The sequence below is a fragment of the Argopecten irradians genome, chromosome 4, assembly GCF_041381155.1.
Source record: "Argopecten irradians isolate NY chromosome 4, Ai_NY, whole genome shotgun sequence".
NCBI lineage: Eukaryota > Metazoa > Mollusca > Bivalvia > Pectinida > Pectinidae > Argopecten > Argopecten irradians.
The window spans coordinates 48,047,661-48,060,527 of NC_091137.1; the positions used below are offsets into that span (position 1 = coordinate 48,047,661).

At 33.1% G+C, this 12,867-nt stretch overlaps 1 protein-coding gene across 2 annotated transcripts; it reads left to right on the plus strand.

The window, feature by feature from the left end:
- Positions 1 to 299: 299 nt before the first annotated feature.
- LOC138321860 (WD repeat-containing protein 31-like) lies at positions 300 to 11,225 on the plus strand. 2 transcript variants are annotated; one of them, XM_069265859.1, is made up of 11 exons: positions 368 to 498; positions 1,656 to 1,728; positions 3,116 to 3,263; positions 3,882 to 3,956; positions 4,347 to 4,488; positions 4,831 to 4,931; positions 5,420 to 5,487; positions 5,790 to 5,931; positions 6,549 to 6,702; positions 7,212 to 7,281; positions 7,876 to 11,225. In XM_069265859.1, the coding sequence occupies exons 2-11, from the start codon at positions 1,679 to 1,681 to the stop codon at positions 7,961 to 7,963; spliced, it is 1,038 nt and encodes a 345-aa protein (XP_069121960.1). In that variant the 5' UTR covers positions 368 to 498; positions 1,656 to 1,678; the 3' UTR covers positions 7,964 to 11,225. The 2 variants fall into 2 exon arrangements, with proteins under 2 accessions (XP_069121961.1, XP_069121960.1); XM_069265860.1 differs by lacking the exon at positions 1,656 to 1,728 and having other exon boundaries at positions 300 to 498.
- The last annotated feature ends 1,642 nt before the right edge of the window (positions 11,226 to 12,867 follow it).

Sequence of the window (12,867 nt, forward strand, 5' to 3'; positions counted from 1 at the left end):
TATTTTAAAGGTCTCCACCATATCGACCCTCAGTCTTCTATATTCGAGTGTTGAATATATAAATGTAAAAAAAACAAGGATGTATAAATCCATGATTTAACCAGAGACTTGTATAACTGATAGTCTTTCTCATATACATCAACACTGTGAACTAAGGGAGCTAAATCTGAATGAAAAAAAAAGAGCTCTCCTGCCATCGGAGGATGGAATCGCCGGAGAATCGCCGACAGGTGCGTTTTCATTTATGCGGCAGAACCGAAACGACTGCTTGTAAAATTATTTAATTTCAAGTATAAAAACACGTAAACGTTGATATAGACTTTTACAAACCTTGTTTAGTTTATTTAAAAACAATACAAAAAATATCAGATCTACCATTAATTTACAACTGAATAATTAGGTTCAACCAGTCCAACCGTATAAACGAAAACAGCCCTGCTGTCAACAAACTTCAAATTTCCTGATGGGTGACTGTTGCACCAAAGTCAACAATCCAAGGTAATAGTGGCAGTTTGGTGAACTGGAAGAGCGCAGGATTGAAACCACTCTTACATAAATTATGCACATTTATATTAGAGTTTTTAGGGGTAGAGCTCCAATATTGGGTAGCAACTTCGACTGCTGTCGTGTGCCAAAAGTATTTGTCAGGTTGACCACAAGAGCATGAGAGCTTGACGTTCTGTCATTAATATATGTATATAGGCCTAGTGCATGGGGTATTTATATATATATATATATATATACATGTTTGTAGCAAGTTTTAATTGTACATAGTGATACATTATTGACAGAACGTAAAAGCTCCTGTTGGTTGACCATGGCCTAGGCCTACAGTATGCAGTAACAGTATGCCGGTATGTACGAACTCAGTTACCTTAATGCAGGATTCTGTGAAGTGAAAACGCTTTAAGTCGTTTTGAACATTTTTTTAAAATGGTGTTATAATTTTTACATGGCAGCAGTCCAATAATCTGCTAAAAGTCAACTTAAATTGTAAATCAAAGATACCTGCCTGCATTTCAGCAATCGTACTTGTTTTTCGGATCAGTCCAAAAATCGGAAAAATGCAGTATTCCTGATTACTATATTGGTGACCAATGGAAACAAAATTTGTATGAAATCTCTACACTATTGAAAAAAAACCAGGAAAGGTTTAAATATATAAACATTCTCATCACTGTATTTCTCGTTATTAGCGCTGCTCCCCCTATCAGTGCCCCACTCCTCTTTTGGAAAATGAGTTAAGTTGTATAAACGCCCTCCATCCTATGAATTTAACAATGTTTTACAAAATGTGAGGCTTCTATTCTCAGTATTGTTTCTCATCTTGCATGCATTTGATTTTCTTTCACATGTGAATCATGAAATAATGCAATTTGAAAGAATAAAAGTCCTTTGCATGTTATACTGGGACAGGTTAATGTGCCATGAGTACAGGAAGAATTAAAATTTGGCTGAGTTTTTTCATCCACAACTTACATTTGGTTCTCTAATATGCTCCCCCCTCTGTTATATTTTTAACCGCCCTGGGCACTTGACTAATTATGGCCAATACGGTAGGCCTATATCAACTCCTAATCAAAAGCGATAATCGGGCAAAGACAAAGTATATATGTTTTTTAACTTTTACTGAAGTTTTCTTTGTTTCTTACAAGGTCTTCATGGTGATTAAGTCATTATGGAGTTTGTTACGGGTGTGGTACGCGATTTATGGGGTCGCTATAAAGGGTAAGTGCCCCAAAATATATATAATTAAACAATGTTGTGTTTGTTTTTTACGTTAAATGTTTGGTGTTTGAATGATTTTCAAATTGCAGCTGTTATTTTCATGTTCGTTTTGGTTTAAAATGTTATCATATTTATAAAATGTTATTATTTTTATATGAAAATTACCATTATAATTGATTTAATTCATCTTAAATTATTTTTTTCTGAACATTGTTTTCCCATAACATTCCTTATCACTTCTATAACAAACTCTAATGAACTGTACAGGGTTTGGGATATTGTTTATTTTGATATAACAATAAATATGTCTATACTGTTTATTGTTTATTTACAATAATATATGTATATATTGTGTATTTTTCATGCAGCAACAAACAATCTGATATCTAGGCATAGAGGAAATTATTTTATATTTAGACAGAAACTTGACTGAATTAAATGAGAATGGGACTAGTTCAGACGTGTTCCACGTGTTACCTGACAATGTTTGTGCGGGACTATTGTTTCTATTAATCTATCAAATTTTCAAACCTGTTGCTTAACAATTTTGCTGAATTTCAAATATCTTGTACATCCTTGATACAATACAGAGGATTCCTCCATAGCAGGTATGGTGTCGTATATCATTGTAGCTTCAGTTGCTATAGTTGCCATCCTGAACATAATCACGGAAATGTTTTTCATCTAAAAACCTTAGATTGGATCCTTGAACAAAATCTATATTTCTCCTAAAGACATGTCTAAAGTGCTAGTACATCCTGAAAAGTTTGTTTAAGATTGTACTCTATTGTTTCTTAGACAAAACTATCAAGAAATTGGCAAAAAGTGACAAAATTCACTTACCAGTAATTTATGCATGATTCGGATGCCAACTATGACTTCAAAATTAGAAAACTTCTGTTGCAATTGAATCAGGGATGTACTTAATATTTCACAAGAACTTTATTTCTTTGACTTAACACTTTTTCAATTATTTAAAAAAAATGATGGATTCATGATCCAAAAAGCTAGTGTCCCATATATATCATATGTAGTCTGTTGGACAGTATTGGTAGGATAATTCCCGAAAATGCCATTTAGATGTGCTATGTAACTTTTTGGGACAAGTTGATTCAGTGGCAATTTTGAATTTCAGCAATAAGAAAAAAATCAAAGTTTTATAGCTACTGACAAACATTTTGATAACATAATGAAAGATATTCACAGCTTTTGCACACTTTTCACAGATTTGACTTAAAGATATAAAGGTCAAGGTCATAGGTTGCTTGCGATAGAATCTGATACCGTGATGGGGTCAGTTCTATATCAGGGCCCTTCCTGACTTGTCATTGATGTTGTCGGTATTCTAATTTGAATAATTTTATCAAGGATCTTGTGTTTGATACAGTGATGGTACTCAACTTAGACAGGGAGGGGACCGCATCACTGACCAGGGGCCGGAGATGATAAAGACATACGACCCGATACACTCGGATGCTGTGGTCAGTTTGGCATCTATACAGTCAGGACTTTGTTTATCTGGCAGTAAGGATCAGGTGGGTGTTTAAAGCTGCTGCTCAATGATTATTGTCAAACTAAGGGGTCATTATAGGATTGTCTCCCCTGATTCTACCCCTTCATGGAATAAAATTATTTGTATAAAAACATATCCCACCATGTTTCGTTTTTGATGGTCATTATTTTTCGACGATCAGTAACTTTCAGGTCAAATGCGATGCTATCCATATTTGATCTCAGGGGATGCCTCCTCTAATTAGGGCTCTACTGACGAAATTTTCCATTAATTTTTTCCCCAAATTTTATGTTTGTCTTGCATTTTTCCTAAGTCAAAGCCAAGGACCCCATTCCAAAAGTATTGTAAAAAACCTCTGCAGATTTCTGTTTGCATGCTTTCCATTGGATTATTACTTTTGACAAACAAATAACAAAACACACGTTAACCCCAACCCATTATTCATGAAAGGTTAAGCATATATTACAATTAAAATTACAAATGTATTAGATTTGGTTATTATATGTTCGTAAAATTTGTATGTGTACTCAAAAGAAGAGCTTATGTAGTAGTGCTAAAAATCGGACTTTGGTATAGATTTCTGTTTTAGAATATTTCCTATCTTACACGTTAAATGTGAACTTTTCTTTCTGAAATTCAGAGTGTTGCATTGTATGATTATCAAAACCATCGTTTGGAAGAGAAGTGGACTGGGCATGACAGAGAGATTACAAAAGTTTGTACATAATGTTTGCTTAGTAAAATTGTATTTCTAAGAAGTATACATTTATAAGTGTTTTCTGTATTTGATATTACAGAGTTATCTGCCCTTACAAGACGGTATTGATTGTGACATCATGTGTTTGTGAGCGTAGCGTCACACTTTTCAGAGAGTACAACATAAATTTCGCTTACAAAACAATGACATAACGATAGATACCTTTATACAAGGGAGGTAACTCTGTAATACAAAAAGTCAGAATACCGATATTGTTTCTCAAACACATGAAAACATACTATTCTTTAATTGAATCTCGCCAATTGCTTCAAAATAATAGTGAAAATGATTATCTTTAGTATCGTTCTTACAATTCATTTTCTATGTTTCTATATTTTGATATTCTAGGTTTGTTATGGCCAGTATTGTAATGGTATATTCAGTGCCTCCCGAGATAAGTCCGTACGAATGTGGCAGCGTGGCAAACCCTCACAAGTTCAGATATACACGGGACACGACCTTGTGGTCACAGCTGTAGACATCAACGACGGTAATAAATTTACTCTTGATAGATCTGTCCAAAATTATAAAGGGGTCATTATTATTCTATCACAGTATAATGAAAACACATTTTAACACTTCTTCAAGTTATGCTGGTTGTGATTTAGCTGAAACTTGCCTGAAATGACCCTGACATGGTCTGAACCAAGTGGTGTTATTTTTTGGATTAATCCAAAATCCAAGATGGCCGTTATAACCCCGATCTTGAAAAACACATTTTGACCCGACTAACAGGTCTTTTTAGGTGAATCCAAATTAAAAAATGTCTGTTGTATGCAGCATTATTTTTCAATAGTAAAAATGAGTAAGGTCATGTTGTGTTCTATTGTAGACAATCGGTTACTGTGTACAGGATCAAGAGACAACACTGTACGGCTCTGGGATGTGGAGAAGGGCGAGTGTCTATTAGAAAACAACATTCATCGTAATCTGGTATGTTAGAAAACATTGACATCCTAATCTGGTATGCTAGAAACATTCATCGTAATCTGGTATGTTAGAAACATTCATCGTAATCTGGTATGCTAGAAACATTCATCGTAATCTGGTATGTTAGAAACATTCATTGTAATCTGGTATGTTAGAAACATTCATCGTAATCTGGTATGTTAGAAACATTCATTGTAATCTGGTATCATTGTAATCTGGTATGTTAGAAAATATATAAAGTTTTGCTTATTTTTCCAGGTGACAGATGTTAAGTTTTCATTATTTTTCTAGATGACATATGTAAAGTTTTCATAATTTTTTTCCTGATGACTCATGTAAAGTTTTGCTTATTTTTCCAGGTGACAGATGTAAAGTTTTCATTATTTTTCTAGGTGATATATGTAAAGTTTTCATTATTTCTCCAGGTGACGCCAGTAAAGTTTTGATTAATATTCCATTTGACCAATGTAAAGTTGTCATTATTTTTCCAGGTGACAGATGTAAAATTTACACCAGGAGACAATAGTTTAGTACAGACAGGTGAAGATAAGCATGTGAGGTAAGGCCTTGTAGATCCTAATATTGGATTTTCACCAATAATTTGGTTTGGTTGTTTTCAGTCACTGTTTAAAGTACAACCTCTAAACTTACCAGGTGCGTTTTCATATAAATGTCGCAGAACATTACAACATCAACAATAATTGATTAAGGAGTTTGCAGTTATTAAATAAATTCAGATTGAAACAAGACAAAAAATTGTCAACTTACATTATCTTCTTACCTGTATATAGATATATAATTTTGAACGGAATAGATGGATAATGAATCACAATTTACACTTTCATTTCCGGTTGCTGACAGGATTTATGAGACTAGGAACCTGCTGGTAACTCATACATTTCCTAAAAAACAGTACATCCAGATGTGTTGTGATGTCAGTAAGGACGGTAACTATTGTCTAACGTGCAGCAATGGGTTCGGTGGTAGTGGCTGTGAGGCTACGGTAAGTACAGGCTTGTTATAGTCCAACCCACTTAATACAAACAAGTTTTGTGGTTTTTTAAACCCACATATCATGTGAAGTGACAAAACCAGGAAGTTGTGATACTTGATCATTGACACATGCACTCCAGTTATACTTATATACAGAGGGGATATTCCACACACAGGGGATAAACAACCTTCAATGAAAAATAGCTGTGAACTTGTATGTCTTTCTTCTGTAATCTTCGAAGATGTCTCTGTGTTTGGTCATTTTATTCTCTGGAAATGCCTTCATGACATGTTCAGAAGTGGATATACTGACAGGGATAGCAACTTCTAGGGTATTGGCTGTCGAGGATACAACCAGGGTGAAAATAACAAAATATCTCCATAGCCTTTCAACAACATTTTTCGGCAAGAAATTCCATTTTCTCTCATATCTTGATGTTTTATTGCAATTATGATGCTCCGCCATTTTGAAATAATTTTGAAGAAAAACTGGGATTGCAAGTCAATTTTCTATACCTCAAAAATTCGGACGTTTTGAATGCTAATAATTTTATTTAACATGTTAAGTATGAGACAACAGCAGAATGCCACAGTGAAATGATGTCATTTATTTATTTTTTGTTGTAGCTCTATGACCTGAGAATGAAGGCTATAGTTCACGAGTTCAAAGGTCACAGAGAGGCCATCGAGTCCTGTATATTCTTGCCATTTAACGGACGTAATCTGATAGCCACTGCCTCCAGGGATTGTTCAGTACGAATATGGGATAGAGATACCCGAGGTACATTTCTTATACATTATTTAAACTCGTCAATTAAATTTTATTTGGGCTGATTTCATTTTTAAAATCACCGCTAACATAGCATAAACAATATCCATCATTTGAACAATAACTGATGTAAAATTGTCTTTTATATGTCTCCAATTAATTAAAAAATGCATCATTTATTTAGCTTTAGGTGCATATACACAGTGCTAAATTCCATATAGGGCATAGTGCCATGGAATTTTTTTCAGGACACAATTACGTAATTATTTTTGATATTTTTATCTTAAATCGAAATAAGAAGCTTAGACTTTTTAATAGTGGTAATGGTGTTACGTACGTAACTTTTGTAATTGGAGAAATATAATAATTTGTCTTCTCCTGTTTTTGATAGAGAAAAAATACCATTCATCGGCAGTGGAGCATCTTTAATATGGAGCATCTTTAAATTTTCTTTCTGAATGGTCAATTTCACGTTTCGTTTAATTCCTATCTACAAATAATCAAATATTTGTTTACTTCAGAGTGTGTAGCAGATACCACAGTCAGCGGCTCTGGTCCTCTAACCTCTTTAATATGTTACGATGATAGCAAGTAAGTATATCAATCAATTCGAATATACCAGTACATTTTTTTTTTTTTTTGGCAAATTCTGGAAAGGATTTAGATAAACCAATAGTCTGGGTCCCCAGGGCCTAGAGTTTCAGGGGCAAATTCTTGAAAGGATTTGGTTCATATTTGGTCTGAGGAAATCATAATTTAACCTACATATGTATACCCAATATTTCTATATATCATTGTTCAGTTTGCCAGAAGACTGATACAGGTCCTCTAGGCCTCTTGTCATAGAAAAAAAATTGTGAAGTAACTCCTTTTAACTACTGGGTTAATTTCAACAATAATGTTTGTGGACTTTGTGTAGATGTGCAGAAAGGCTTTATTTTATGAGAGAAAAAATGGTCGCCATGGTTACCAGGTCCGAAATGTCCATTTTTAACACAATTTAGTCTGTGTATAAAGACCACTTGATTGAGATATCAAGACCATTTTTCTTTGTCCTTTGGGTGATCTTCATCAAAATCAAAAAGTTTTGACAATTATTGGTTTTGCAAGAAACATATGTTAATTATATGTATATATGTTTCTAGTTTTGCTGATGTATGTTGATGTATTTTGTTTTTATTTCAGTCTATGTGTATCCAGTTTCCATATGGGTATATTCCAACTCCAGTTTTCATTAGCTAATGGGACACTCTGGCCTGTTGCCCGTTTTTAAAGAGGAAATATTTCATTTACAAGCCATTGGTATAGTTCTTCAATAATCCCGTCCAAACATAGTGCCTCAAATATTCTGCTTTTGATACAATTCTTCATTTAATGACTGTAACTAACTTTTATACATCGCTACTAAATTTCGTTAATTCCATTTCAAAGCTAAGTTCATGGAGATTAACTTTTATGGAACTTACTATAACTCAACCTTCACTTTACACCACTTGAGAAAGTCAGAGATTAACTTTTATGGAACTGACTATAGCTCAACCTTCACTTTCCACCACTTGAGAAAGTCAGAGATTAACTTTTATGGAACAGACTATAGCTCTTTACATCACACTGAAAATTTTACTGTTGGAGTACAATATGTGAAAGTACAATGTTTATGGCATGAAATGTCATGTGAAGTGTTGTGTAAATCAACAAACCAGAGTATTCACTACCCGATTGTGATTTATATAGTATGTAGTGTCCAGTTCAATTTCTTGTGATTTTGTGACATGGTGTCATCCGGCCTGAATGTTGTAATACTGTATTTAATTATTTTTTTCATTTGATGATTTTTGAAGTCTTATTTGTATTGCCTCTTGGTATCAACTATTATGATAAGGGAACATAACTCTTCACTTGTTCTGTGATATTTGTATTGACTAAGATAAGGCCAAAAAATAAAAATGTCTGTTTAGAGTTACATGACCGACCTCTGACCCTAACTTTTTCCCCACTTTTCTACGAAAAAAATATATTAAAAGTCGCCCTTTCGATCTCAGACTCAAGTTCCGGCCATAACTTTTGAGTGAAAGACACTAAAAAAAAGCATCCCGACCTACAGACCCTATTTTTTTTGCCAATGTAACCCTAAACAAACTTTTTTTTTTTTTTTGGGCCTAATTGTTCTGAACCAAACTAATTAATATTGTAATAAACATTCCTGCTATACAATTCTGTATTTTGTTTTATTAGGTCATCTGACCTGAAGGGTGAGGATGACCTATAGTGATTGTGCTTTGTCCTTAGTCGTCCTCCATACCCGGTATATAAATTTTTCATTCAAACCAACTTCTCAAAAACCAAAAGGCCCAGAGTACTGATATTTGACCTGTTGTATGCTGGGCTATTAAGGTTTGTTCAAATGAATAATGTTGACCTTCATTTAAGGTCACAGGGATCTAAAAGGTTTAAGTCTTTAAATGACTGAATAAGAGCGCAGAACCCTGATATTTGGCCTATAGCAAGCTGGGATAAAGTGATAGCAAGTTTGTTCAAATTAATGACCTTGACTTTCATTCAAAGTCACAGGGGCCAAATTGACTAAAATCCCAACAACCTTTCAATAATTGTATTTTGTCCAAACATTTTTTGTTATTACTTTGTAATTCTACTTGTACTAATAGTCAGGTGACAGTTAAGGCCCTTTGGACCTCTTGTCTATATGAATGACTTTATCTCTGTATCTAAGCATTAGATAGCACTTAAATTGCATTGGTAGTATTGATGGAAAATTAAAATCGTACAAATGGTAGGACTTGCTCACTGGGGTCCTTCTACAAGTGAAGTGGTCAATTTAGCGATTTCTATATAAAGACTTCTCCAAAACCAAGCATTAGATAGCACCCAAATTGTATTGGTACCATCCTTATGGAGTGGGGATTAAAAATTGTACTAATGTTTGGGCTGACCCACCGGGGTCTGTGGATCGTGGCATAAATTCTCTATAAATGACATCTCCAAAACTAAGCATTAAATAACACTTATATGCATCTCTTACCGATATGCATTCATTGATTCATATTTTAAAATCTGTGATGAATGAGAAAGCTTTATGTTTGTTAAATGCATACAAAATGCATTGTGATTGTCTTATGATATGTATGTTATATCTGAAATATAAACTTTTGTGATATTTACAACATTTAACCAGGTGAGGGATACAGGCCCTCTAGGCCTGTTGTTAAGATTATGTCGAGGAGTAGAGAATCTGATTTGTTTTGTGAATGACCTTTGATATGTGACCTTGTGTGACTGTGCGTATTTATTGGTAAAAGTGTGTCATCGGCTGCCGATGTTATGTTTGTGGTTTAACTGTAATTTGTATTTAGATATTTATGTGTAAAACTTTCACTTTTAAAGTGTGTGGTTCAATTAAGATTTAACATTCAATGTGCATATCTGATTAGTTATTTCTGTACAGTATGTATCAAAATGTTTAAGTTAATTAATGAGAACAAAGTCTCCAAATTTTCATACATATTTGGTTGTTTACAGATGGGTTGTGAATTTGATGAAGAGAATTGTTGTTACATCTTATTCATTTATAAATCTGAAGGACAAACGTCAGCTTATGCCATACCATGGCGTCTGTCGTCCATCCCATCTGTCCTTCAACAGTTGGTCAGATATTAACTGGTGCATCCTTATGGTTTTTGGACTCAAAATTGTACAAAGGATCCCAGGGCCTGAAGGGTGTAGCCAAAAGGGATAAATTTAATATTTCCATATAAATGACTTCTTTCTATCTAAGCTTGGGGTATCATTCTTATTGCATTGTTAGCATCCTTATGGGGTGGGAATTCAAAATTGTGCAATTGGTGAGGGCTGGTGGAATAGATATGCTATGGAAATATTACAATTGTAAGCCTGAGGTTTTTGGATATTTACTAAATAAACCATGTGAACGATGCAGGTCCTTTAGGCCTCTTGTTTGTTTACATGAAAGTTTCAGATTTGAAAAATAATATATTTAATACTGTTGAAGAACTAATTTATTTAAAACAATATTATTTCAGGAATTGATTTCACTATTGCTGAAAATATTATCAAAAACGTTTTTTCCTTTTTTTTGGTTCATCACTGGACATTGAATAAAAATCAGAATCTCAAAATTTCATAAGAAAATTTTGTACATTTTACAAATGTATTTTATTGTAGACAAACTTATTTTCCCGACAACTTTATTTGACATTTCCACTTTTTCACAGCAGTTTTATTTCATGGTTTTCAATTAGAATGATACATTATATAATGTATGAAATATTTTTGCATGTGACTTATTTTGGGAATTCTATTTGACAATGAAATAAGCAAAATTCAATATTGCACATAAAAAAATGTTCGGTTACATGTTGTATATGAAAACTAATACAGAGATGGTCATATAGAAATCATTTTTAGTTTTGTTGCAATATATTTTTTGTATCAATTTTAAGGTTGATTTTACATGTATGCGTTTTTAAGAAATTAATAAATTTAATTTCAAACAATCAGTAGTGTTTGTCATGTAATATTTGTTTTGTATAATTCAAAATATACAATTGTTTTATCACAGACAAAATATGGCATATATTACAGATACTAATTAAAGTAAGAAAAAATGGATGTGCAAAATAAGTCACAATCGGCATTAACTCTGTCACCCCTGAAGACACATTTGGACTCTTCTAAATCAAAGACAGACCAGTCCATTATAAAAATTCTGGGGTGGATGAATTAATGATTGTCAGCAATAACAATAGCATATTCCAGAGAGAGATCCCTCCAGTTCTTTTTGAGAATCAAAAAATATAAAAACTTTAACTATCAAAATCCAAGATGGCTGTCTGTCGACCATCTTGGGTCTGGGCGTTCCAAAATCGTATATGCATCACCAGAGTCCAAGGAGAACATGTCACTGTAGATAAAAAAAATACCGCAAGATGCACGGAAGAGAAATTGCAAAAAATCTGTCAAACATACAATGTAAGTAAGTACAGGAGAGCCATATGACTCTAAATATCAAAATTAATCCGAAAATCTCAAAACGCTATAAACAAGAGCCGTACAGTGGCTGGGTACGGACATGAAAAAAATATTGCGTTCGAACGAAATTATATTGTGTGGGAACGAAATAATTAGCGTTCAAACTAAATAACAATGTTTGACCTTTGCCTGCCTATGTCAAATGTATTCTGCAATTATTTCATATCAATTTTCATTGTGATTACTTGTTAAAAGTGGTCTTGCGATTTATAATCAATGATTTAAAATTTGCAGTGCATATTATTTGAATAGGCATTCTAAACTTCGATCAGTATTATTGCATTAAATACTGTAGAAAATCTTCGTCAAATAATTATTTTACTTTTTTTTTTAATAAGTTGACATATTATTGATCATAGGTAACATTTGTTCTAATAGACAATTGCACTCAATCAAACGGAAATGTTGAAACCTAATTGCTTTCTGTATATATAAATATATTATTGTTGTGAAATTGTAATGCCTAAACGTTTAGTTCTACAGGGGGATGCTCTAAAGCCATCGTTCTTCTTTTAATAATTTGAATATGCATATCGAAATATTATATTGACATTAAAAGACTCCATATCTAATACATGATATACCAAAACTTGTAGAATACAAAATAATGACATCGTCATCGGTCAATATATATGTAATTCAATATCATATTGACCTCAATACTCGATCATTTACTTATACATGTATTACTTCAAAAGTTGTGTTAAATGTACTGGTGTATTTAATTTTTGCTTTCAATATTATCTTATTGAAAATAATCTGGATTTCGCTTTGTTCTTATTGGGTATTGCAGGGTTCATGTGGAGGTCGATATTTTGATTATTTTTGGACTAGCTAAGTTTCATTTACATCATCAAACAATGGACTATTATTGAAAATGCTGCACAGCCGACGAATGGTATTTTCCTCTATAAAAACAGGAACAAACTACATGTAATTAGTATTTTTCTCTAGTTACAAAAAGCTACTTACTTTACATAATTACCACCATTAAAAATTTGAGCTGTCTTATTTTGTTTTAAAAATATATTGAAAATAGCTAATTGCATCCCGAAAAAAATATATGGAGCTATGCCCTATATAGAATTAAGTTCCGATTGTGTACGTAAG